This window comes from Bidens hawaiensis, unplaced genomic scaffold (genome assembly GCF_021521415.1).
Source record: "Bidens hawaiensis isolate Kalapana, Puna unplaced genomic scaffold, B.hawaiensis_p1.1 tig00002477_1, whole genome shotgun sequence".
NCBI classification, from domain to species: Eukaryota; Viridiplantae; Streptophyta; class Magnoliopsida; order Asterales; family Asteraceae; genus Bidens; species Bidens hawaiensis.
In genome coordinates, this window is record NW_027491136.1 from 1,582,942 (window position 1) to 1,610,501 (window position 27,560).

The 27,560-nt window shown below is 32.8% G+C and overlaps 2 protein-coding genes across 2 annotated transcripts; one reads left to right on the top strand and one right to left on the bottom strand.

The window, feature by feature from the left end:
* The first annotated feature begins 19,462 nt into the window (after positions 1 to 19,462).
* Positions 19,463 to 24,389, top strand: LOC143619597 (LRR receptor-like serine/threonine-protein kinase FEI 2). The gene is made up of 13 exons (XM_077091488.1): positions 19,463 to 19,583; positions 19,664 to 19,799; positions 19,946 to 20,017; positions 20,105 to 20,176; positions 20,282 to 20,353; positions 20,635 to 20,706; positions 20,780 to 20,851; positions 21,005 to 21,111; positions 21,225 to 21,392; positions 22,787 to 23,119; positions 23,542 to 23,796; positions 23,877 to 24,010; positions 24,111 to 24,389. Exons 1-13 carry the CDS (start codon positions 19,463 to 19,465, stop codon positions 24,333 to 24,335), a joined length of 1,839 nt encoding a protein of 612 aa, XP_076947603.1. The 3' UTR covers positions 24,336 to 24,389.
* Positions 24,390 to 24,883: 494 nt separating this feature from the next.
* Positions 24,884 to 26,028, bottom strand: LOC143619598 (homeobox-leucine zipper protein HOX16-like). Its single transcript, XM_077091489.1, has 2 exons — positions 25,575 to 26,028; positions 24,884 to 25,323 (listed from the first exon to the last, which is right to left on the bottom strand). The coding sequence occupies exons 1-2, from the start codon at positions 25,989 to 25,991 to the stop codon at positions 24,940 to 24,942; spliced, it is 801 nt and encodes a 266-aa protein (XP_076947604.1). The 5' UTR covers positions 25,992 to 26,028; the 3' UTR covers positions 24,884 to 24,939.
* Positions 26,029 to 27,560: the final 1,532 nt, after the last annotated feature.

Genomic DNA, 27,560 nt, shown 5'->3' on the forward strand with positions numbered 1-27,560 from the left:
ATATTAATAGTAATAGTAAATGATAGCATATTGATTTGAATATATATGAGCGTAATAAAAATATTAACAGCAAAATATTAATACATGAATCTAACCGGATGAACACAGACGAATTATGAACCTAACATGACGCATGCAAACGAACACATTACCAAACGGTTCACGAACACCATTGAATGAATGCGGCCTTTGTTCGTGTTCGTTCGTTAAGCTTACCAAACGAAGTTTTTGGTTCATGTTCGTTCATTTAGTAAACAAATGAATATAAGCGAACTTCCCACTGAACTGTTTGTCGGACATTCGTTTCGTTTACAACCCTACGGAATTATGTTAAACAAGTTTTCACACAAAGCCCAATTGACCATAGTGTTTTTGCTAATATGACATTATATGATTAAAAGTATGTGAAAAATACAAAAGAAAAAAAAAACCCTTCAAAGTTGTATTAACTAATGGTTGATGGATAACATTAAAGATTTGAAGTAAAATTAATAGTCAAATATAATTATTGTACCACAAAGACCTAAAATAAATTATTAGACCAAAATTGATAATTTTAAAATCTATAAGCAAAACCAAAACGGCAATTCTCTATGCATAAGAATTTCAGAAAATTGGTCGACAACCAAGAAAATTAAACAAAAAGCCATAATTTTCCTTTTGATGAAAAATATAATAACAAACATCACAGTCAGTATACATTGATGGAAAATTATCATTTTGCGGATTCAAATTTGATACAAAACTACAAATTTAAAATAATCTTCAATGTTGTTAGTCATTAAAGAGTGGTTGACTATATAATATACTTGTTTCCAAGTGGGATTCTTATTTTATATTTTTTTAATGTATAATTGCTTATCCATAAGCAATCAAAAGAAATTAAACCTAAAACATGTGAAAATGGTTTATTAACTGTGATCTTATGGTTTTGTATTTGAAACCTGATTCAAGTGGGTTTTTTTATGAGAAAGGTTTATGTGCATTTTAGTCTTAACATGAGAACATAGGAAATAATACCAATTTATAAAAAAAATAAGAATGTAAGAAACAATACCAACTACAATACCAATCTACATAAACAATTATTTATAATAACAAAGAAAAAAACCTAAAAATTACAACAAAAGAATCAAAATCAATAACAAAATAATAACAGCAAATACCAACAAATACTTATATCAGCAAAAGAAAAAATCTAATAATAACAACAAAATATAAATAAGCAAATACTTATAACGTCTCATAATCGAAAATTAGCAAATACGAACAAAGAATAACAGCAACCACTTATAAAAATAAAACTAATAATAACAGCAAATTGATTCTCACTATTTTCATGTTAAGAATAAAATGTATTTGCTCCTGTTTCGGTTTTTTATAATGGTGTGTTTCTTCCTTAATTGTGTTTCTGAGTGAGTCAGGCTTAGAGCGTCATAATCAATATGGACAGTTGGTATCCCGTTTTAAGAAGACTCACTCAAATATTGAGGTAACTCCATGCTGTTAAGAAAATATTGGACAACATAAATATATCTAGAACACGGGGACCTGTGTTCGACAGGCTATGATAGAATAAATTTGGTAACCGCCTAATTTCACATAAATTGAATCGATGCTGCAAAACCTTCACTATGGCTATAAAAATTATAACTTCTATTTTTTTCTAACAGCTAAATATTATGCATCATGGAGATTAAACCCTTAACTATTATATTCATACAGAAATCACCTTATCACTCTACCAAAACGGGATTGACTAAAAATCATAACTAGATTAGTTATTAAATAAATTTAAAAATAAATGATAAATGAAAATACAAGGAGGTTAATGGGAAAAAGTGAATTGCTTAAAGAAATTGGTGTGAAGTTTTGTGGGTGTTGCTAAATGGAAGTTTTGTGGGTGTTGCTGAATGGGCTTTTCTACAGGGGTCTAATAAATAAACAAATCTAACACTCTTAACAGTCGCTAAGTGGGCTTATTAATGGGCCGAGTGAAAACATGTAGCCCAGGGGCCAGGCATCGAAGTATGATAAAATATAGAACTAAAAAATTGACTAAACTAGGAAAGAAACTGATTTAGCCTACCGAAAATCGCAAATTTTTGGTACCGGTACCGGTACCGAAATGTTCGGTTCGGTATCAGGACGGTACCGGTATTTAAGGTAAAATTCAGAAAATACCGATTCGGTACCGACGGTACCGAATAGGTATCGATTTCGGTACCAGTACCATACCGATTTTTGCTCATCCCTAGTTTAGCTTATTTTTAATTTTATGGTTAGTCCATATTCATAAGGGGCAATTGCATATTTCACCCTCCCAAATTTTTTAAATCCATATTTACCAAACTCATAAATTCAATTACATATTTCTCTCTTAGTTATAGAAATGGCAAATTTCCATTTTAATTTATTTTAATTAAAAGTAGTTTATACAATGACTATTTCACCCTTAATTTGTTGTGTTTTCAACCAAAACCTACCCCCCCCCCCCCCCCCCTCTAGGAAAATGCTAAACTCCCAAAAATCTAATTCTCAAAAGCTAAACCAAACCCAAAAACTAAACCCGAAGGCTAAACCGAGAATTTTTTTATTATTATTATTATTTTTTATAATGAGGGATGCTAGATAAACATTTTGTTTATTTTTTTTAGCTTTTTTTTATTTTGCGTTTTTTTGGTTTTATGATTTTTTATTTAATTTTTTTAATTTTCTTTTGAAGGGGTTTTTTTAGTGGAGTCTCTTAAGATATAAAAGGGCAATTTTATCAATATTAAAATTTCATAAATGATGGAAAAATATGCAATTGAATTTATGGGTTGGGTAAATATGCATTTAAATAGGTAGGGAGGGAGAAAAATGCAATTGATCATATTAAAACACACTTTTATAATTTTTTACATCATATGTTAAACTAGTATTAAGACTCTCGTGTTGCGGCGGGAGTAAACCGGTAAAATATAATCCATTTGACCAAGTTACGATCTTTACCAATTCAAGCCATCCAAATAGAAACTAAAGAGGCTCAGATAAGCGAAAGGTAGATGTAAAAATGTTGAAGTACGCACGCCCATTTTTAAATAACAGTTACAATAAAGTTTAAAGAAAAGAAACTAAAAATTAAGGATCTAAATAGTAATTCTAACAAAGAAGAAAGACTAAAATAATTATAATAAAATGCATGGGTAAATAATGAAAATAAGAAAAAGAAAACCTTATTAAAAGGGGAGAATAATGATAACACTTATTTTTATTTTTTATTGGTGATTTCTAAATATTTCAAAATTTTAATATGGTTGAATGGTGGTTAAAATATGATGTAAAAAAAGACGGTATTAAGAAATCAAGTTTTAGTTCTTAGTATTTTATATGAATTAATATAGGTATATTGGTTTTTAATGATCCCAACTATTGACTTTTGGTCACTGCTGGTCCCAACTAATGAATTGGCTACTAATGGTCCCAACTTTTAAAGTATTTGTTTCTAACGGTCCGCGACTAACAGAATCCTAACGTCGTTAGTTTCAGGTCGCCGGAAAAACGGTTTTGGCCGGAAAACTCAACATTTTCGTCCAAAACATCTTGGTAACTTGGTATCGGACCTTTAAATACATTTTCTAGTAAAAGCCCCAATTATTGATGTAACACCCCCGTTTAAGCGGAATACGCCCGAGTGTGACGTACAGATTGTTCAAACACACGTGACACTAGTTTGTGACAATAATAACATTAATTCATTAATAAGCCATGTAACACAAGTTCAAATAAGAATACAACTTGAAATCAAATCATAATCAAAACAAATGTCTCGTTTATTAAATAACCTAGGTAATCTAGGTGTCTTCATACTTCATCCTCTAATCACCGTACATGTAACATATGTATAAAATAAAGTCAGCTATAAATAGCCGGTGAGTTTCCACAGTTTTAAATACATACATAAAAACCGTACAACTCATGGACGAGTAAGTAAATCCTTTCCAGTTGGTAACAACCAACATACTTGGGTAATCGTGCAAGTAAGGTCATTTCCAATTGGTAACAACCAACGTACTTGGATAATGAGACCCTTTTCCACTCGATACAAATAGACCGGAGTGCAAAGGGGAGCGTATGATCATACTTAATGAGGCTTCCCAACGTGCAAGTAATATTCGTGCAAGTAATACAAGTAACACACAAGTCCATATAGGAATTGTAGTTTTGTAATAGAAGAAATCAATACTTGAATTTTAATAAGGATACATATGCTACCCCAAAACAATAAAACATAAAAAGGGGTGGTGAAAAAACTCACATTGAAATTGAAGATCAACTTGAAATAAAAAGTGAAAGCGAGTTAACGAAACCGAAGCAAATGAACTTCACAAACAATAATTAAAACAAAAACAAAATCTAACTAACGGGATTATAAAGTTAAACAATTTGGTTTTAGGAATTTTGCATTATTTTAACATATATTTTATTATGTTAAGGCATGGATTATTTTAATATTATTTTTTAACACTAATATGCGAGTTACAATATTAAAAAGTACGGATCTTAAATGGACAATTTTATCTCGAACAACTATTTATATTAACGAATTAAAGCTAGCAAATTATAATTCTAACGGGTTAAAGTTTAACGAATTATAAAACTAACTTAACGGATTACGGTTAACGAATGAAGTTATATTAACGGGTTAACAATTTATTAATATTTTAATATTATCTTAATTACAAGATTAATACTAAGTTTGAATATTATAACGTTTAAGGAATTTTGGTGTTAACGGTATATTTTATTTTGAAAAAGGAAGTGTTAACGAATTATAAAGTTTACGAACGATAACTAAATATATAAATGCTAAACGAGTTTAAAACGAACTTGACGGGTTTGAAAGTTTGGTTCTTAAGTAAAATTGATAAATATAAATTTATAATTGATTTTTAAGTGATTAAAATAATTTTATTTGATTTTAAATGATTTATAAAAATATATATTTTTTATAATAATTACTAAAATGGTTACAAAAAAGAAATAAATAAACTGTTGCAGTAACCTGGGTTCAAACCCGGGTCCTCATGGTCAAATCCATATGAATTAACCAATTGGACTAGTATGATTGTTATTTAAAAAAATGAAAAATAATTTATTTAAACTATCTTTCATGTTCATCTTCCTCCTATAACCCTAGAATTCATTTTCACAAATGGTTCCATGTTTGCTCTAATTAGATTAGGGGTTTTGTTATTTGGCTTTAAACGATCAAAATGCATATAAACACTACCTGTAAATGTTTCAGATTGAGGTGAATGAAGCTTGGCCGGAATCGGACTTGGACGAATCACTTCGAGCGATTTAGAGTGTTTTTATGTTAACTTGATGATTGATGCGGGCTTAGATGGAGATTTTCGGCCTTTTTATACTGCTAATTGGAGCGTAAAAGCTTTAATTGTTCGTTATTGGGTTTTAAAGAAATTCCAGCAATTACGGAGTCATCACGCTAATTACGGGTCATGATAACGAGTTTTTATTGTTGATTAACATTTCTCCGTTATTGACTAAGACCATTACCTGATTTAATTGAGTTAATTGCGAGTTTTTAGTTCGTTTTAAGGGTTCGCCGGAAAAAATCGCCAGTCGGAATCCTTGCTGCCGGAAAAGCGTGGGCATCGGGCTGGGTGGTTTGGGAATTGGGATGAAAGACTTTTATTATAATATTAATTTTAATTTAAATTAATGTTACACATTTCATCCTTCAAGTTTCTTATATCTTTCAAGTTATATTATAATAAACTTATAATATATAATTACAAATGAAAATAAAGTTGGAAATGTAAAAGTTAGAAAAGTTGGAAATGTAAAAGTTAGAAAAGTTATAAAGTCTTGGTATTATCATATTATACCCGAATAGTTCGCAAGTCCATTAGATTTAATAAAACTCTAAACTCGAGGTTTCGATAATCGATCAAAATGAAAATAAAGCGAACGAACAATAACTTAAATCCTTGTAAATGTTATCTTAACGATGAATGTCAACACGAATAAAATGAAACGATGAAACGTGTCGATTTATGTAACACCCTGGCTATAGCGGAAACGCCCGAGTGTGACGTACAGATTGTTACACACGTGACACTATTTTGTGACCATAATAACATTAATTCATTGAAGCATCATGTAACACAAGTTCAAATAAGAATACAAATTGAAATCAAATCATAATAAAACAAATGTCTATTTTATTAAATAACCTAAGTATTCTAAGCGTCTTCTAGTCTTTCATCCTCTAATCACGGTACCTGTAACATATGTATAAAATACGGTCAGCTATAAATATAGCTGGTGAGACTTTCACAGTTTGATACATATAATATAAAAACCATACAATTCCATGAAAACTTGTAAAAAGCGCAAGTAAGGGTTCTTTACACTCAATGCAATGGACCTGAGTGTAAAAACAAACGAAGGTCCTTTCTAGTTGGAGCTACCAACGTACTTGGGTATGAGGTCCCTTTTCCACTCGATACAAATGGACCTGAATGCAAAGGGGGGCGTATGATCATACTTATTGAGGCAACCACTTGAATCCATGTAAGCAAATAAGCATACAAGTCCATGATAAGAATTGTAGTTTGTAAGCAATCGAAATAATAATACTTGAATTTTATAAAGGATACATATGTCACCCCAAAACATTAAAACATTTAAAAAGGGGTTGTGAAAACTCACCTCGAAAGTGAAGATAAACATTGCAATGAAAGCCAAAAGCATGATAACGAAATCGAAGCAATCAAAAGTGCGTTAAAGAACTCAAAACATTTGAACTTCTCGAACAATAAATAAAATAAATACAAATATTTAAGGATTAACTAACGGGATTATACGGGTTAATTATTTAGCTTAAAAGATGTTGCGCTATATATTTTGTTATCTTATTGCGTGGATTATTTTAATATTCTAGGTTCAACACCAACGTGAGAGTTGCGATATTACGTTGTACGATTTTAAATGAGAATTTATATCGAACAATAATAACTAAGTTATTTAATTAAAGTTAATGAATTAAAAAGATAACGAGTTTTTAAGTTAACGAAATAAAGTTTAACGAATTATGAATTTACATTACCGAATCAAGATTTAATGGTTTAAAGTTAACGAATTAAAGTTCAACGAACGAATTAAAATTAAGAAATTAAAGTTGACAAGTTAACGTTAACGAAACATGATATAAACTAATTTTAAATGATTTAACAAAATATCTTGTTCACATATTATTTAATTAATAATTTATTATTAATATGTAAACTTTAATATTTATGGAATATGGATTTTAAGGTACAGGTTTTATCTTGAAAACGATTACGTAGGTGTGTTATAAAGATTAATGAATGATATAATAATATTATATTAACATGTTTAAAGTTAACGAACGGTTTTAATGGGTTAAGTTAACGGACTAAAAAATTAGTTTTTAATGAGTGTGGTGGTTGGGTTTTGGTTGAAAGTGATAAATAAAAATTTGTATAAAAATTTGTTTTAAGTTAAAGGTAATTATCTTTGATTTATTATGATTTTTAAAACAATTTATTTTAATTAATTCTATTTAGTAAAAGCTGTAAAAATAATAAAACAAGTGCATGACCCGGGTTTCAAACTCAGGTCCTTTTGTTCATAGTTACGCATACTAACCAGCTGAACTACTAGATCCATTTTGTTTACAGATGGAAAAAATCAATATAAATATATTAGTTCAAGTCATCTTCTTCCTACATAAACCCTAGGTTTGCAATTCGTTTAATCTGTTCCTTGTTTGCTTAGACTATGTTAGGGGTTTTAATTGTCGGCCAAAACTAAATGAAAACAATATAAAGATTACCCGTGAGGATGTCGTTTTGATGGAGAACACAAACTCGCCGGAAAACGAACTTTGACGGATGGATTATAAGCTTTAGAGAGTATTTCAGTGGGTAAAGATGGTGTGAGCAAGTTTAGATGAACAATAGGGTCCTGTTTATACTTATAATTGACGCATTTACGTTTAATGATTGTTATTAAACCATTAAACGTAAACGCGTCAATTAGGCTATTAAAATACAATTAATTAGTTGATTAACGATTAATATTGAAAGTTAAAGTTGTTGAGCTAATTTAACGGGTCAAAGGAACGAAGATTGAGTGGTTTGGAGATGGCCGGAAATTCCGCCGGATTCTCGGCCGGCAAACCGTGGGGAAAGGGGGCTGGTGGGTTGGGTGAATTATTATTATATTATATAATTTAAATACATTTACAAGATTAGCCCCTGCAGTTTCTAGTTCTTTTCGAAACAAAAATAAAGTATAAATTACAAATTGGTCTCTTAACTTTGAGATGCATAAAGACTAGAAAATTTAAAATGAAATTTTACGAATTCGATCCTGAACTTTGAAACGCGATAAAAGGTGGAGTAAATATTTAATACTTGGATAACTTTTATGTTATACTCGCTTTTGTAAATTATTTAACTTTAATAAATACTTTAATCCCAGAGTTTCGTTTGTTGATCGAGAACAATATAAAATGAACGAACAAACATAACGTAAATCGTCAGAAATGTTATACAATGATAAACAACGAGCAAGGATGCATTGAAACGATAAACTGGGTTGGTTTAACGAATAAACATTGACGAACGCCAAAAGAAACTTGAGAATTTAATAATAATACACACACACACATACACACGCACATACTTATAAACAAAAACGAAAATTCGAAATGGGTCAAGTTTTCGAAAAAAAAGGTAACGAATGTTACAGTTTAATGAATACAAATCCAAATACAAATGAAATTAACGAATGACACATAAAATACATGCAACGAAACTTGATACATACATACATACATACATACATATATATACATACATATATATATATTAATAAACAAAACCGAAAATTTAAAATGAGCTGTGTGACATTCGTCAATTTCGGGTCTTGTTTGTATACGTTTTGTATTTGTTTATTATGTAAACCGACCCGATTTGTAAACCGAAGCTTATGTTATAATCAAAATGATGGATTTATGTTACAATATTGTTTCACACTTGTTGGGTCTTGAAAACATCCTATTTTTATGTGTATTTTTATTTATTTATTTATTATTTATTTATTTATTTATTGTTTTGTTGTTTTGTGTTTTTGTCTTGATCAATTTTGCATGAAAACTCTTGTGTCTCACACCCATATTTGACCACCAACATTACCCTATATATACACCACCTTTCCTCTTCATTTTCCCTTGCTACAACTCAAAAAAAAAAAAACTCTCTCAAACATCAAAGATTCAAGGTTATCTTCTTAAGTGTTCTTGAAGGATTTTGGTCTTTCATCTTAATTAGTTTATGTAGCCTTATTAATACTTGTTTATGGTTGTGCAACATATATATAATATACACCCCTTGTTTACCTTTGGTAGTTACTTCTCCGATTCCGGTCGGTGAGGTTTCGGACTTCATAAGGCAAGGCTTCATGGAGGACTTCGTGTCCTTGATATATATACATCTATATAACTTGTTCATACATATTAATCTTGCTTATTTTAGTTTGTTGGTCATGTTTACAAGTTCCATGGTTATGGGTTTTTAAAAGTCTATGCTTCGGTTTAACCGTAAATAGCTCTAAACCGTAAACCGAACTTTGTTACTAGTTTTGTTTGTTTAAACATACTTAGTGTTAGATCTAAGTTTCTAAAATCATTTTTACAAATTCTATGGTTATGGGTTTGTAGAATCTTACCTCGGTCTTAACCCGAAACACGATCCGAACCGAAAACCGAACTTTTGTTTAAAGACTTTATTGTTAACTTTTGGTATTTTTTTATTTGTACATTATTATACAAGTTATTTAGTGTTTGGACATGTGGAAACCATCTATGAACTTGTTGTATGATGGAAATCGAACCAAACCGATTCTTGCTCGCTTAAGACACACAAGTGTGTTTTTTTAGCCATCAAAACTTGTATATTTCTTTAAAAATAGTTACAAATTGATTTTTAAATATTTTCTTAAGTACTTGGAAATGTTGGATCCAACTTGATCTCATAACAAAGTTTGGACCGACAAAACCGAACACTCGCTTAACGTGCGTTGTTAGTTCTAAAACAATGGAACTACATACTTGGTTAAGTCTTATTAAATTTTATTGAGTTATCTCATAACATTCAATATTTTGGAAAGTTGACTTTAGGTTTGACCAATTATCAAGACCCAAACCGACAACCCGAACACTCGATAAAAAAAACCCGTTTTAGTATCTTTATTCCAAAGGGATTTGCATTCTTGCATTTTACCCACCTTATTACTTAACATAGGTTGAGTAAATATTAAGGTTAGATACTTTAACCCGGTTTCGAGCAAACTTACATTTTTAAAGGGTTATTATTATAAATTCTTAAATAGTCACATTTTAAACCTTGAACTTTAATTATTTACATTTCTCAACATTTATTTTGTTTAAAGACCTTCAAGACAACCTTTCTAAATTCAAGACTTCTTTTCTTTTTAGGCATTGTGCGTTAAACTCGTCGTTCCGACAAATCTCCATATTATCATCTTTCAAGTTTACCACTTGAAGGTGAGTATTTCATACCCCATTTTCCATCTTTTACTTTGGGGGTGACATTTCATACTTATTCAACAAAATGCTTTATATTTAAATCTTAAACCACAGACGTAGTTGTATACTTTACCTAAATAATTGCTCGATTTGGTGTTCTATGCTTATATGCCTATGTGTTTATCGCTTTTGGTTGGTGGAACTATAAAATCCTAGACTATTTGGCATCCCCTTATAGCAAGGTGTCGTTAACGTAATGCAATTAACGATAACTATAAAATCCTAGACTATTTGGCATCCCCTTATAGCTAGGTGTCGCTAATGTGTTTAGCGATATCTATTTAAATTACCACTTTTATTTATCGTTTCGTATGCAAGTTTTGTGGCTATCTTTATTATATACTAATATGATCAAACTTATGAATTGCTCACCGACCTTTGTGTTGACAAACTTTATTTTATGAAATGTTACAGGTTTGCATCTTGGTTGATTTATGATTGTGAAGAAAACGACATCAAAGACCTTAGGATATTAGTAAAAATGAACAATATCAATTTGCCATATTTTGTGAAATCTTGTTTATGGTTATTTTATGGATAATTGTTATGTGACATTTTCGATGTTGTGAAATGAAATGAGTTTATTAAATACTGTCACTTTAATTAGTGTCATGTGCTTATGGACAATCGTTACACCTCGGCATGTTCCGCCGCCTTTGGTCGGGGTGTGACAAGCTGGGTTTTCGGGTTTGAAAAGTAACGAATGTTACAATTGAGTTCGCCGAAAACCTTAGAACCATCATCAGAATCGGTTGATGGTGCTCAAGTGGTGGTAGTTGGTTAGCGGTGAGTCAATTGGCGGTGGTTGCGGTGTTCAGGTGGTGTTTTCCGGCAACAAATTTGAATTTTCCGGCCAAAAACGTTTTCCCAACGACCTGAAACTAACGACATTAGGATTCTATTAGTCGCGAACCATTATGAACAAATACTTTAAAAGTTAGGACCATCAGTAGCCAATTCATTAGTTAGGACCAGCAGTGACCAAAATACAATAGTTGAGACCATTAAAAACCAATATACCATTAATATATTATAACTCCAACCTAAGTTAACTATGCTAAAAGAAATATTTAAAAAAAACTTTACAAGTTAATTTAATTAGCATTTATCAATTACATAAAAAAAATGTTAATCGGGTTGTCAAAAATAAAATTTTAAAAGTTGATTGAATTGAATGTATAACTATCACATAAAAGTTTACGGAATAAAAAAAAACTTATTTTAACGATTAGGGTATGCGTAGTGGGTTGATAAATGATAAGTGGGAGGTATTTGGGCAAATTTGGGCTACAACACCATCCACTATGATACAAAAGGGCGACCGGGGGGGGGGGGGGGTTACAACACCACTACACCGCTAAATAAAAATCGCCATTCTGCTGATGTGGCGTCACGTGTCAAAAGTCCTTCCCATTTTGTAGCTCCCCACTACACACAATTTGTGTAATATACGGACAGTTCAACCTGTGCAATACACGAGTGTTTTAAAGACGTAAGTTTTATTTCTAAGTACATAATATTAAATTTATTCAACCCGTATGGCCGTATGATACCAAATACTTTTACGTAGTGCTTGATGAACATGAATTGAGAAAACCCATAATTGACCTTGGTTAACGTAAGCAAACTTATATTTTTACATTTAAATTTATAAAGCATTCTCAATTGGTTCTTCAAATTTATGTGAATGTATTCTTTATTTTTTAAGTATGGTTTTGAGTGATTATGAGTAGATGAGAGAGAAAACAATTTACTGTTCTTAGTTAAATTTAGAGAAATACTGTTCATATTCTAAAATTTTTTAATATTTTTTTAAAGTGGTTGTGAGTGGAGGAAAAAGAAAATGTAAAGATAAAGATATAAAAAGTATTATTTAATTGGTAAGAAGTGAAAAAATGCAGTGATTTTTAGTGTAATTTTAGAGATGGAAATGGAAAATGGATTGGGAATGCTCGAGCATTTCTCAGCAGCTCCTCTAAAAAATTGTGAGAGAAATCTCTAAAATTTTTTAAAGGATTGTAAGTGGTTGTGAGTGGATGAGAGAGAAAATTTTAAAGACTAGTAGGTTTCATATTATGTCAATTCGAACTTGCTCGATATGTTCAATCGCGACCTTATAATGCAATCGCATTCTCTGGTCCAATTGTCGTTTTTGTTTCTGTATTCCTGATTTATCCACTAGGTCAGTCTGGTTGGTTTTTTGCGCCTAGTTTTGGTGTAGCAGCTATATTTCGGAGTAAATTTAGAGGAACACTGTTCACATCTATTTATTTTTTAATATATTTGAAAATGGTCGTGAGGGAGAAGATAGAAACGATAATGATAAAAAGTGTAAAAAAATATTATTTAATTGTATTGAGAGAGAAAATGTATTGTTTTTTTAGTGTAATTATAGATATAGAGATAGAGAAGCTACCGGAAATGCTCACCAAATTATGCGAGTAGAGTTTTTATTATTTAGGGAGTAGTTTGGGTGTTGTGAGTAGAAAAGAGAGAAAATGCAGTGATTTTTCTGTATATTTGAAAAGTTCCTGTAGTGCCCTATAAATTTTTTAATATTAAAGGAGAGAGAAAATGCAATGATAGATGTATAAAAAATATTATTTAATTTAAAGAAAAGAGAAAATGTAGTGCTTTTTAGTGTAATTTATAGATTTAAAGATAGGGGATAGGATGTGATGTTTTGTCCTATATCAATATATATCATATAATTATACTAAATACCACTGTATTTTCCTTCTCTTGTTTAAATAAATAATATTTTTATACATTTATTATCATATTTTCTCTCTCTTTCACTCGCAACTACTTGATAAAAAAATTAAAAAATTATATAGAATCTACACTAAAACCTCAAATTTAACTTTCCCATATAAATTTTCTCTCTCCTCTATTCACAACTACTCATAACTATACAATATAATTTGCAAATACCCTCCACATAATTTTAGAAAACGGATTGAGAATACTCTAACCTCTATTTATTTAGTTCAAATAGTCTATTCATTTTGGTTATCAAAAATGTGTAGCATTTAATGTAGTCATTTAGGGTCTTAAACTTTTTTGAACTATTACCGAAAATCACATACGACGAACCTTGGGACAACATTAAAGTTGTTGCAATGTTACTAGAGGTCACAATTTGAGTTATAGAAACAATTTATTGCAGAAATGTTAAGGCGCGTACATCCGATCCGAGTTGATCAGACTGTACGCATTCGAGAGTCTCGTATGATTGAGTTGCTCTTTTAATGAAAATCAAAAGCACATCCGATTTTATTTGCATCAAATATCGAATGTTATCTTTTCTTTAATTTCTTGACTATTCAATGACTTTTAATAGCAAGTTTAAGAAACAGTTAACATCTATGGTAATAACTTATAAGAGTATAAACAAAACCATAAAATAAATACGTAACAACATATAATAATATATTGTATACTCGAGTATTAACATTCTGATGTGCTAAAAGTAGTTATTAATTTATTAATTAAATAAACGCTAATCTAGACACTAAGTAATAATTCTAAACTCTTAACTTAACTAAAACTACTAACCGACAAGTGAACCGGTTGACTACAGTACAGCTAAGTAAGTCCGGATATCGAACCCACGAGACTCTTTTAATTACGTAAACTAGCTAATTAGACTCAAATAACTGACACGACTATTTATATTATGTTGGGGGGTTTTTCTAATAACTACTATTAAACTAATATTAAATTAATCACTAAGACTTAAAGACGACTTAAACCTAGACTTAATTTAAATGATGACAAACAACCACCTAGACTAGAATCCCTAATGTATCAATTATCAAATAGTTGGAAAATGCTAAGTTATGGAACTGGGATCTTAAATTATTCACTTAAAGAAAACCCGAACAGGACCCCTGACCCTTCTCAAGAAGACACCTATGGATCTCTATTAAGCTCTTAAAAACACCAGTTTAATTAGAATCGCTTACGGTCACTAATTATTTTATGACAAGTACCTCTATAAGAAATCCTACCTTACAGCGCGGAAATCAAAGGTAGTTTAAAGATTTCGCTCGACTAGATAAACAAAGCTGAAAAATCAAACATAGACAGATTCCTTACGAAGAACTAAATCTAGCAATCTTAAACAACCAAGACTTATCATATAATCTATCACCTCTCAGCTATTTAGATTAGCAGCACACTTAGGTCTATTTGATTTATTAATGTTGTTGCTATGGCTTTATTGCAAATCAACCATAAACTAGTCAAAAACACACAGTAGATGACATAACAGAATCCTATTATATGACATACAATCACCAAGGAAACTGTGAAACAATAAAACTCATCAAACAATCCTAAGCACACATATGCATTGAAGGAATAACAATAAACCTCTTACTTAATCATAAACCATAAACAAAAGCAAAATCCAAACTAAAATCCAACGTCAACAAAAGTTCATCATAAACCTAGGTGGTCTAAGGGTTTGGCCAACAACCATACTCAAGAACAAAACAAATAAATAAGGTTCAAATAATAAATTCATGACGAAAATAATAAATTCAAACCAAATAATAAGAATGTTTGGATGAGTAGGTGTTAAACCCGGACGCTATCTGCTCGGACCAAAGGCTTGCTATCTCTTTTCTTCTCTCTTTGCGTCTTGCCTTTCGTTCCAGTCTATTCCCAGCCGCCACCACTTAATTTTTTTTCTCCAATCATATATTCGGCCTCCTTTAATAATGTTGTTATATGTTATGATTTTTCTTGTGGGCCAAGTACAAATCCATTCACGTTTTTCTTCGGCCCTACATAGAACACCAATTGAGTTAATAGGCATCATAGAACATAAATCAATGCAAATCAATCACTAATATATGTGGTGTAGCATATTGACTTCACGTGACATATTTTTAGTAAATATACTACATATTATATTTTAGTAAATAACTTATAAATAAATCATATGTATGAGAAAATAATAATAACAATAAATACACGAAGCTTGTTTTAAGTTTTACTTGTCAGTTTCAAGTTTTGTATAAATATCGTATTTTAGCTTGTTGTCTCTTGAACTCAGAATAATCCAAATGTGAACCAAATGAGAATAATATTTAATAAAAACCTGGCTCAAAAGTCTTAAAAGTGTAGGAAATACTTATATAATAATATGTATAATTTAGACCACATCACATCCCTTTCTCTATCTTTAAATCCAAAATTATATTAAAAACACTATATTTTCGCTATCATTTTCAATTATATAATATTGTTTTATACTTTTATCATTATATTTTCTTTCTCATTCACACTCATAACTACTTTCAACAAACATTCAAATATTATAGAGGATAAACAGTAACTTTTCAAATTTATAGAAAAATCACTGCATTTCTCTCTCCTCCATTTACAACACTAAACTACTCTCTATATTATAAAAACACAACTCACTGAATATGGTGGACAGAATATGAATGCTCTTATTGCTGTTACAAGTAACACACACTGTATAAAGTGGAATTGGAATGATTCTGACTATACAGGGGAATGATATTTTGAAAATTTGATGAGTCATAAGAACTTTATATATACCACACAATCATTTAAATGGATATAGAATACGTGGCTGAGATTAAATCTGATTAAAAAAAGAATTAGAAGAAAAAATAAAGATGTGCGATAATTACACTAGTGTAAACGTTAGTGACACTTATGTAAAAAGTCGATTCGATATGTAAAAAAATATTGTAATTTTTTTACCTACATATAACCTACATATTACATATATGTAAAAAATATTCAAAATTTTTTTTGTTAAACTGAGTTTTTTTGAGTTTTTAAAACTCAAAGTGGTTCTAAATTTTTTTTTTATATATAACTGCTTTTGTCACCAGTAACATTTCTACCATTAAATTGTGGTTTAACGTCGTTAAGGTGTGTAAAATGATGTCACTACTTACGTGTTTAAGACTCAAGCGCCATGAGACTGTATATAGTAGATGGAGCCGCCCTATGAGGGTGTTTTGAGTTATGTGATGCCACGTCATCATAGAGGGTTTTTTTTTTTTGACAAAAATAGTGTAGTGGATGAAGTCCCTACTAATCATTATCTCATTATTATTATTTATTAAATATGATACAAATAAACCAACCCACCAATCAAAAATAAGTTTCTTCCCACCATCCGACGCTTTGTGGGAAATGCTCCCCCCTCCAAAACGTTCAAAGCGTCTCGGGGATGGTGTTCCCCGATACTTTGGAGCTTTTTAAGAGCCCAAAGCGCCCTACTACGAAGGGTCTAATAGACAATCGTGCAGATGTAGCAATAAGATTAGTTGGTGTTTTTTTTATCTATTTAATAAAAGTATTTAATTTGAAATGCAATTATTTTTTTTAAACTATTATCTATCTGTCAATAATAATTTATATAGTAATTAACTAATCACACTTTAAATTATCATTTTTATTAACAGCAATTCAACTCAAACCTAAAAGTAAAAAAATCAAATAAATGTATTTTTTTATATAAATGAATAAAAACAGTACATTAATTATTTGAATTTGATCTGAAATATTCGAGCTCTTCTGGTTCAAAAACAATAAAACAAATTTAATTACAAGACCAAAATCTGAACTTATGTCCGTGGGCTAATTAAAAAATTGGAAATCACAGTTGGTTTTGTCAAATCCAGTTTGAACTTTAACCTTCACAACCCCACCACCCTATTTGTTTTAAAAGCAGCGTACCCACTACTCAAACCACATTAGGCTGAGGGGTGTGGGGCTTCAACGGGGGCGCTAGAGCCCCTCCGCTCACGCCCCCAGGCGCTAACACCACACCACCGGGGCGCTAGCGGGGGCGCTAACGGGGCGCTAGCGTGAAAAACAATGCAGGCGTGAGCCGGTTAGCGACTGAAGAGAGAGAGAAACTTGCATTGGGTTTAGAAAAAGAGCCGTTAGGCTCTTAAATATTAAAAAAAAAAATATTTTCTTAAACTATAAATATATACCTTTATAAAATATACTTCATTTCACAATTATACACCTTTCCTCCTAAAATCCTCTCAAAACTAACACAAAAAAAATGTCGTGGTACTCGTCTGATTCCAACTCCTCCGAAGAGGATGATTTGCTTCTTCATGTAGGGGGAGTTTTGACCGCAACCGTGGTGGATCTCTTGCAAAATCAAGCCCATCAACCTCGAGTCCCGAGAGTTAGAGCACCACCTCGTGATCGTGATCGATCGGGTGCTAACGATACTTTGATTAGGCATTATTTTAGCCCTCAACCGGTATACGAGGAGTCGGATTTTCGAACTCGTTTCCGAATGAGCAGACAATTGTTCATGCGTATAGCAAGTGATTTAGAGGCACGGTATCCCTTTTTTCAACAAAGGGAGGATGCTAGGGGTCTCCCCGGTTTTACCTCTCTTCAAAAATGCACGGCTGCTATCCGTCAATTAGCGTACGGCATCTCGTCGGACGCTTTGGATGAGTATTTACAGATGTCGAAAAGGGTTGCACGTGAATCCCTTCATTTTTTCTGCCAAGGTAAAAAACATTAATTTTAGTTTTTATTAAATATTTATTACATCTTTTAATATATATTATATGTTTATAGATTATTTTATATACGTAGGAGTCATATCGATTTACTCTCGGAGATATCTGCGTAAACCTACAATGTATGACATCCAACGCATATATGAGGTGCACGCAGAAAAACATGGTTTTCCTGGGATGCTAGGTAGCATCGATTGTACGCATGTTGGATGGGCTATGTGTCCAACGGCCTGGCGAGGTCAGTTCCACCGTGGTGATCATGAAGGGCCGACCCTTATACTTGAGGCGGCGGTGTCACAGGATCTTTGGTTTTGGCATGCTTTTTTTGGTGTTGCTGGGTCAAATAACGACCTTAATGTTATCGATCAGTCACATTTGATCAACGACCTTGTCGACGGGGTTGAACCACCTCAATCTTTTGTTGCAAATGGAGAACTCTTCAAGTACGGGTACTATCTGGTCGATGGTATTTACAACGAATGGGCTTTGTTAGTTCAAGCTTTTACTGATCCAATCGCCGATAAACGGAAGTATTTTACGAAGAAGCAAGAGTCTGCTAGAAAAGATATTGAAAGAGCTTTTGGAGTTCTGAAAAAACAATATTATGTGCTGGCGAACCCGATACGTTATTGGACTCGGGAGAGGATAATGGACGTCGTCTACACGTGTCTGATCCTACACAACATGACGTTAGAAGACGAGGGCAAAGCTATCTGCCAAAACTACCAAGGTGACATTCCGCCACAACCGTCCACAATCAGTGATCAACAAAGACTTCATAACATAGCAAATATCAAGAGCCGTGAGATACACGGGAATCTTCGACATGAGTTGGTTGAACATTTGTGGGCGAGGCGACCCGATGATCTTGTATTAGATTAATGTTATTATTAAGTATTATTGTTTGTTTAATTTTTAGTATGTTTTTTTTTGTAATTTGAATTTTAGATATTAATGTGTTTTTTTTATTAATGTGTGTTTTTTTAATAATTTATGAGTTTTTTTAATAATACATTGTTTGAATATATTTATAAAAAAATAAAAAAAAAATTTTCGCTGGAGCCCCTCCACACCAGGGGCCAGGGCTCCAACGGGGGCTCCAACAACCCCCTTATCAAGTTTCTCTCTCTGCCACACGTCATAATATTATTGGTTGGAGCCCCACTAAAGCCCCATTAAAGCCCCCCACACCCCTCAGCCTTACATCATTGGGGCTTTAAATTTGAATCCTCTTTATTATAGCACACACACATTTGAACCTCTTTGACTCATGTCTCAACAACAACAACAAACCAGCAGTACCATGAATCTAATCATGATTTGGTTTTTTTCAGCTGTTTCCATTTCAACAACCCTTTTCAGCACTTGTTCTTTTGCTCTCACTCAAGATGGTAACATTCTTCTAACAAAAAGATTGTTCTTTTGACACTTTTTTGTATTAATAATATTGAATCTTTATTGTTTCTTTAAGGGCTAACTTTGCTGGAGCTGAAACAAAGTTTGAATGACACCAAGAATGTTTTGAGCAATTGGGTGGATAATGATGAAACCCCTTGTCAATGGACTGGTATCACTTGCTACCCGAGTGACCAAAGAGTTTTAGCAATGTAAATCTATGACTTCTTGTTTCAAGTTTTTAACTTTTTTACTGCATATTTCAAGAAATATGAAAAGAGTAACAAAACCCTAATTTCAAGATTCTTTGTTCTTGCTAAAAGTTGTAAACTTTGATTTAAGTTTGGGGATTTTGCAGAAACTTGCCTTACATGGAGCTTGAAGGGTTTATATCTCCAAGCATTGGTGAACTCAGTAGATTACAGAGACTGTAAGTGTATTTTTGCATCTTTATTAGCTGCAATGATATAAGTGTGTTTTTGTCATTTGAAATAATGGTGTTCTTGTTTATTATCAGGGCACTTCACCAGAATAGATTACATGGTATAATTCCTAATGATATAAGTAAATGTGTTGAACTCAGAGCTGTGTAAGTCAAAGTGTGAAATCTGTATCTTGGTTATCAGCAATGTACAACGATTATTGCACATTTTACTGATATGCAATGCGGTGCAATGTGCTGGATCTTGTGTAGGTACTTGAGGGCTAATTTTCTTCAAGGCGGCATACCTTCAAATATAGGAAATCTTTCTCTTCTTAGTATACTGTAAGTTAGTTTCATTTTTTTAGATTGTGCATTCTTTTCATAATCGAAGTAACGTATTGCTGACTGAAATTTAAGAATTATATAAGTGGAAAATTCATTTATGTATAAATGTGGTTCGCCTACTAGGGTTTTGCCCATATGCAATTACAATTGATTTAGTGAAAGTCAAATAATGTGTTTATGTTATATGTTATACTTTCACCCATGACTCAAAACCGAAGAATATCAATAAAGATTTGTTTCTTCTGTAATTTGTATCCATAATTTCTCTCATTATTCAGGGATTTGTCAAGCAATACTTTGAGGGGAGCAATACCTTCATCTCTTGGTCATCTCATTCGTCTTCAATCCTTGTAAGTTAATTTGATAATCACATTGCTCTAAATTTGAAAAAAAAGAAACATTAATAATCACATTTACTTTCAGGAACTTATCCGCAAATTTTTTTTCGGGTGAAATTCCAAATTTTGGAGCACTAAGCAAGTTTGGAAACAACTCGTAAGCTCACTACTTTATATGACTTTAAAATACTATGTAGATGCATTTAGTCTTAAGTTGCCATCAACCATGTTATTTTATATTCTAGTATTATTCATAGCTTATTTACCTTTTTCAAAGATACTAATTTGAAATATGGGTCACTACTTGTAGGTTTATTGGTAATTTAGACCTTTGTGGCCAGCAAATTCACAAACCGTGCAAAACGTCATTGGGATTTCCTGCTGTCTTACCACATGCAGAAAGTGATGAAGCAGCAGGCAAGTTATTAATATGAAAAACGACTTTTTGTCCATTTAGCAATTAAATATAATAAAATTACTAGTGGGCAGAATCAGTCTTAACCGTTTATGATTTGTTTTAACTGTTACAGTGTCTAAAAGTTCGTCTCATTCAGTAAAAGGAGTATTTATCGGTGTTGTGGTCGCGTTGTGTGTAGCACTTGTGTTCTTTGTATCCTTGTTGGCTTGGTTGCTTACAAAGAAATCACGGGCTGCAAAACGATACATGGTTGTCAAGAAACAATTTCATCAGGAAACAAGTAAGGAAAGAAAAAAAAAGCTCACATTTTTAACTGTTTTAGTAAAGTTTATTAATTTATTAACTGATTTTATGTTACTTGCTGAGAAAAACCTTAGAGAAAAAACAAGATCTAAACATGAGGCTTGAGGAAAAAAAAAGTAAGGAAAGAATTTCATCAGGAAACAATTTCATCAGGAAACAAGTAAGGAAAGAAAAAAAAAGCTCACATTTTTAACTGTTTTAGTAAAGTTTATTAGTTTATTAGTTTATTAAAAGTTCGTCTCATATTGTGTTACTTGCTGAGAAAAAACAAGATCTAAACATGAGGCTTGAGGAGTGGCGAACAACCTTAGAGACAAAAGGTTTAAAGATTAGCCGATCTAAGACGGAGTACCTACACTGTGATTTTGGTGAGATAAACGACAGTGAAGACGCACACATCACAATTGAAGGGCAGGTGGTCCCGCAGGTAACGAAGTTCAAGTATTTAGGATCATTTGTACAGAGCGATGGGGAATTAGACAGTGATGTGACCCACCGAGTTCAGGTAGGATGGTGTAGATGGAAAGCAGCCACAGGTATATTATGCGACAAGAGTTTCCCAACTAATCTGAAGGGAAAATTCTATAGGGTGGCAGTTAGACCTGCAATGCTATATGGAACAGATTGTTGGGCCATCAAGAAGGCACAAGTGCGGAAGATGGAGGTAGCAGAAATGAGAATGCTACGTTGGATGTGTGGGCACACAAGGCTAGACAGAATAAGAAACGTTGTGCTTCGCGAGAGATTAGGGGTGGCGAACATAGCAGACAAGATAAGAGAGTGGAGATTGAGATGGTTTGGACATGTAAAGAGAAGACAGACGACGAATCCTGTTAGATCCGTAGAAAACATTACTATAGAGGGGAGGAGGGGTAGAGGACGACCGAAATTGACTTGGGATGAGAGGATTAGGCATGATTTGATAGACCTAAACCTCTCCGAGGACATGGTTGAGGATAGGAATTCGTGGAGAAGTAGAATTAAAGTTAAGGATTTTTAGAGAGAATTGAATACCTTAGGGCTTAGACTTAACTTATTTAGGTCACATACCATAATGGTATTTCCCTTACATATTTTATTATTATTATTATTAGCTTTTATATTGCGGTTAAACTGTGACCTTTTTATTAATATTATTATAATTAGTAGTAGTTTTTTATATAACTGTTAAACTTTGATTTCCTTTTTTTGCTTCATACACATGTTCTTAGAGCCGAGGGTCTCTCTGGAAGCCACCTCTTTATTCCTTTGGATAGAGGTACGGTGTGCCTACATCCCACCCTCCCCAGACCCTACCTATAGCTCTGCTGTCGGTGGGATTTTACTGGGTATGATTGATTGATTGATTGAACTGATTTTATGAATTTATAGGCACACAACTTATAACATTCCATGGCGATCTTCCTTACCCTTCGAGTGAGATTATCGAGAAGCTCGAGTCTCTTAATGATGAGCATGTTGTTGGGTCTGGTGGGTTTGGGACCGTGTACCGAATGGTCATGAATGATTGTGCCACATTTGCTGTTAAAAGAGTTGACCGAAGACGAGAAAGTCAAGATCTAGCATTTGAACGGGAATTGGAAATATTGGGTAGTGTTAAGCATATTAATCTTGTTAATCTTCGAGGGTATTGTCGGTTTCCTGATTCAAAGCTTCTTATCTATGACTATGTGGCCAATGGTAGTCTTGAAAATTTCTTACACGGTAATCTTCATACTTTGACTTAGGGTGTCTATGAAAGCTAAAAAACCGATTGTTTGGTTTTATATTTTCGTGAAAAGCGAATTTTTGGTTCAGTTTTGCATGTAACTAAAACTGAAAAAACCGAACCGATTTTATGAATATTTGTTTTTAATTATGAATGTCAAGTAATTTATAAGAGTTTAGTAAATAGCGTAACCCCAATATTTTAGGTCCAAATGTATAATAATCAATTAAGAATTAGGCTCAAATTCATTACCCCCCCCCCTCCCTTTTTTTTTGACCCAAAATTTTGAGGTCAAATGGTAAAACTGAAAACAAAAATCTTAAACCGAACTTTCCAAATTTTTGGTTTTTGGTTCGGCTTGAGCCAAAACCGACCACTTTATATGTGTTTTAATGTTTCTATGAATTTGTGTTTTTAGAATGTCGGGATGGAGACCAAACGTTAAGTTGGACTGCTCGTTTGAAAGTAGCTTACGGTTCAGCTCGTGGATTGGCTTATTTGCACCATGATTGCAGTCCCAAAATACTTCACCAGGATATAAAATCGAGCAATATTCTTCTAGATGATAATCTCGAGCCTCGGGTTTCTGATTTTGGTCTTGCTAAGCTTTTGGTAGACGAGGAAGCCCATGTAACCACTGTCGTGGCCGGCACATTCGGGTATCTTGCACCAGGTTCGTCACTTTTTTCACCTTTTGCTGTCTTGCATCAAATCACAAATAATTTCATATTCCCCACCGGGTATGTAAAACAGAGTATTTACAAAGCGGGCGAGCCACTATGAAATCTGATGTTTATAGCTTTGGGGTTTTGTTGTTGGAGCTTATAACCGGGAAACGACCAACCGATCCGACTTTTGTGAAACGGGGCCTAAATGTTGTTGGTTGGGTATGTATTTCTAACTTTTTTATTATTATTATTTATTTATTTTTTATAAAGGTTGAATATTTGAAAATGCAATAATTTGATTATGAATTTTATTAAACAGTTGAACACCCTGCGAAAGGAGAACCGGTTGGAAGATGTGGTGGACAATAGGTGCACCGATGCAGATGCAACGACTGTAGAAGCGGTTCTGGAGATTGCAGGGCGGTGCACCGAGGCAAACCCGGATGACAGGCCATCGATGCAAGAGGTCTTGCAGTTCATAGAACAAGAGGTTATGTCACCCTGCCCGAGTGACTTCTATGACTCACATTCAGATTATGCTTGATCATAATCAATCCGTTTATTTTCGTGACCCTTTCTAAATTAAGTAACTTCCCTGTGGCTGAGATTGTTTGTATATTATTGTTTTGGGAACTAAAGATTTTGTTAACCAGAAATGAATTTGAAATGAGTTTAAGAGCTTTTTAAATAAATTTGTGGCTAAAGTTGAGCTGGTGCTTCATTGTTTGTTGAATTGTTCTAACTGATTCAATATGTTAAGATGTCAACAAGCTTATATTATAAAAATGGTTGCATCATTTTCAGATGGCATCACTAAGATTCCACGTGTAGATCATAGTCTTAAATTAAGCAGCTCAGGCAGGCAGGCAGGATTATTCTGCATTTTTAAATAAAGAAGATTATGCAAATTATATACAACTATATGCATATATATTTCATCAGGCACAATTGTTTAGTAAACTATTATGGATCAAATTTATGTTTTCACATTAGTTATTTTATGTTTTCAATTTATATTAAAATTAAACAAACATTACACTCATGGTTAGATGGGAATGCAAATAGGTGCTTATTCATTTCTACATTATTCTTTTCTTGGGAAATTTCATGAAGAACATACAACAATAAAACTTACATAATGAGTTAACTCAATAAGACCAAAAACAAAATGATTGATCAAGTTCTTGGTCATCACTATTTATGATCTTTGGTGACATGTAACCGCTAGCCGCAGTTACAAACATCTTCCCCAAGTTATCTTCTTCATCCAAAGATTCATCAGTTTGATCATGATCAAACAAATAAGAGAAGTCACCCTGATCTAATAGACACTGCACCTCATCTGCATATTTCGGGCTGCTCGAGTCACTCATAACGTCCCCCACATTTAAGTTCTTGGATATATGTTCATCATTCAAACAATCTGCAACGGGTTCATGTTGGATCCGAAAAGATACACATTTGGTACTAGATGTATCAAAACTTCCCTTTTCTGTCTCTTGCTGAAGTAATTTGTCACTTAGATCAACAACCTAAACAATTATTTGAATGTAAAGATTAGATTTATTTATATCGACGAAAAATTCAAAATAACTAAAAAAATTGTATTGGTGAATGATTAAACTAACTAACAAATGACAATTGAAAAACATCAAAAGCTATCCTAATATTTAAAATAAAGATTATTTAATGACTACCAAACAAACTTAATGAAAGATAAATAATAAACCAAATATAGATAATAAACTTAGTTAACACTTTAAGATCAAGATTACATGACTACCTGTGATTTTAGTTTTTCTTTTTCTTGAAGTAGACTGTCATAATTTGCCTTGAGTTGGTTGTAACTTTCTTGGAGAGTATCATAGTCTTTTTCAAGCTGTTTGGTTCTCCACCTCGCACGGCGGTTTTGGAACCAGACCGCGATCTGTCTAGGCTGCAACCCAAGTTCTTTTGCTAGCCAAATCTTTCTTTCCGGCTTGAGTTTGTTTTCTGTCTTAAAACTTTTCTCCAAAAACTGAACTTGATCAGCTTTCAATCGTCTTTTCTTCTCGTGTTGGTGAAAGTAATCGTCATATTCGTCATCCCCATTGTCTTCCTGATCGAATGTTTTATAAAACGCGTTTCTTGATCCATTTCTTTTATCTCCAAAACTAACCATTGATCTGGATCCTGATGGGATATCAATCAAGAACATCATGAACACAGTTTTGAGTTAGATCAAGTGTGATGACAAACGTCAACTCTATAGATTCTGGATAATTTGGATTTATAAAAAAGTAATCTTGTTATGGAAAGATGGGCTGTTTAAATCTTGTGGCGGAAGAAGCTGGTGATGATGATCTCGGTGATATGGGAGGTATGTGAACACCTGTTGGTCACACCCATCATAACAAAACTCCCCGTTGATCGTAGGGAAGTAAGCCGCGAATCAAAAGAAAGATGAACAGAAAAGAAGGAATATTATCCAAAAAGAGAGAGTACTGCAATTGTTTGTCTTTTTTAGTAAAAAGAATGAAATGGTGATAGGGCCAAGGCTCCAAGTAGTAATAGTATATAAGCCAACAGCAGTTGACTTGTTGATATGATTAATAATACTCTTGTCTCACTCAAATTGTATTACATAGTAATTAACATTTGGAATCTAATTTGGCATGAGCTAACACAATAGTTGCAGTCATGTAGATAAAGTTTTGTTCATAATGCTCTTAAGAGTGTGATGAGCACTCCACATCCTTCTGCAACACATTCTCTTAGTGATTACATCTGTGTATAAACAATGTCTTTTTACCTTTTTTCATTTTTAGAACAAGTTACCCACAATTAACTAATTCTACTCCTGAATGCATATCACTATCCGCAACGAGACTCGAACCCTCAACCTCATGAGGAGGGACATCACTATCAACCACACTGATACCACTAGGCCAGAAGCCCCTTTGTATATGCAATTTATCATCTTAAGTTTGACCTTATTATCCGCAACTTGTCATCATGAAATATTTACTTATTAGGAGCATTAATGTTTGTGTCTGTATTATCCTTTTGTTGCATGCATTGTTTCTATGCCCAATTGTGTCGTACGCACGATCTTCAACATTTGTCGGTTTACTTCATAGGGAGCTTTGTCTTTTCGTGCGCCTTGGCTAGAAATAAGATGTGGGGTTGGCCGTTTAGACTTCCTTTTGCTAGCATGCTTAGAGGACTATATTGATAACACCCCCCCCCCCCCCCCTCCCCCTCCCAAAAAAAAAAAACAAACTCTTTCTAAGTTAGGGGATGAACCTTTGTCTTTTTTGTATCTTTAGATGATTAGCAATACCACCTTGATTATTCATGCGTAACGAGAAGAAGAACATGCAGAGTAAGCATGCGGCAACATTCACTATTGCGGATTGAGATTCATCAAAGTCGCAACTCAGCTACGACTTTCATGAAAGCTTTTGGGACCTCCCCCGAGCGAATTACCTACCTCTACAATTAATTAATATAACCACCTAGAAATCTAACCACCACCTAAAGATTAAAAAAAAATCGGTTTGTCAAAAGACAGATATCATAAACACCGATATTATTCTTTAATTTGAACCGATTGCATACACAGCGGAAGATATCAATCAGAAGCAACAAGATCACCAATCCAATGATCTAATCTCTCTAAACCAATCTAGCAAACTAACGATTCAATAACATCATGAACCTGACTCTAGATTACAGTTTGAGAGAACCAAAGACAAGAAACTTGATAATATGTGAGTATGCACTCGTT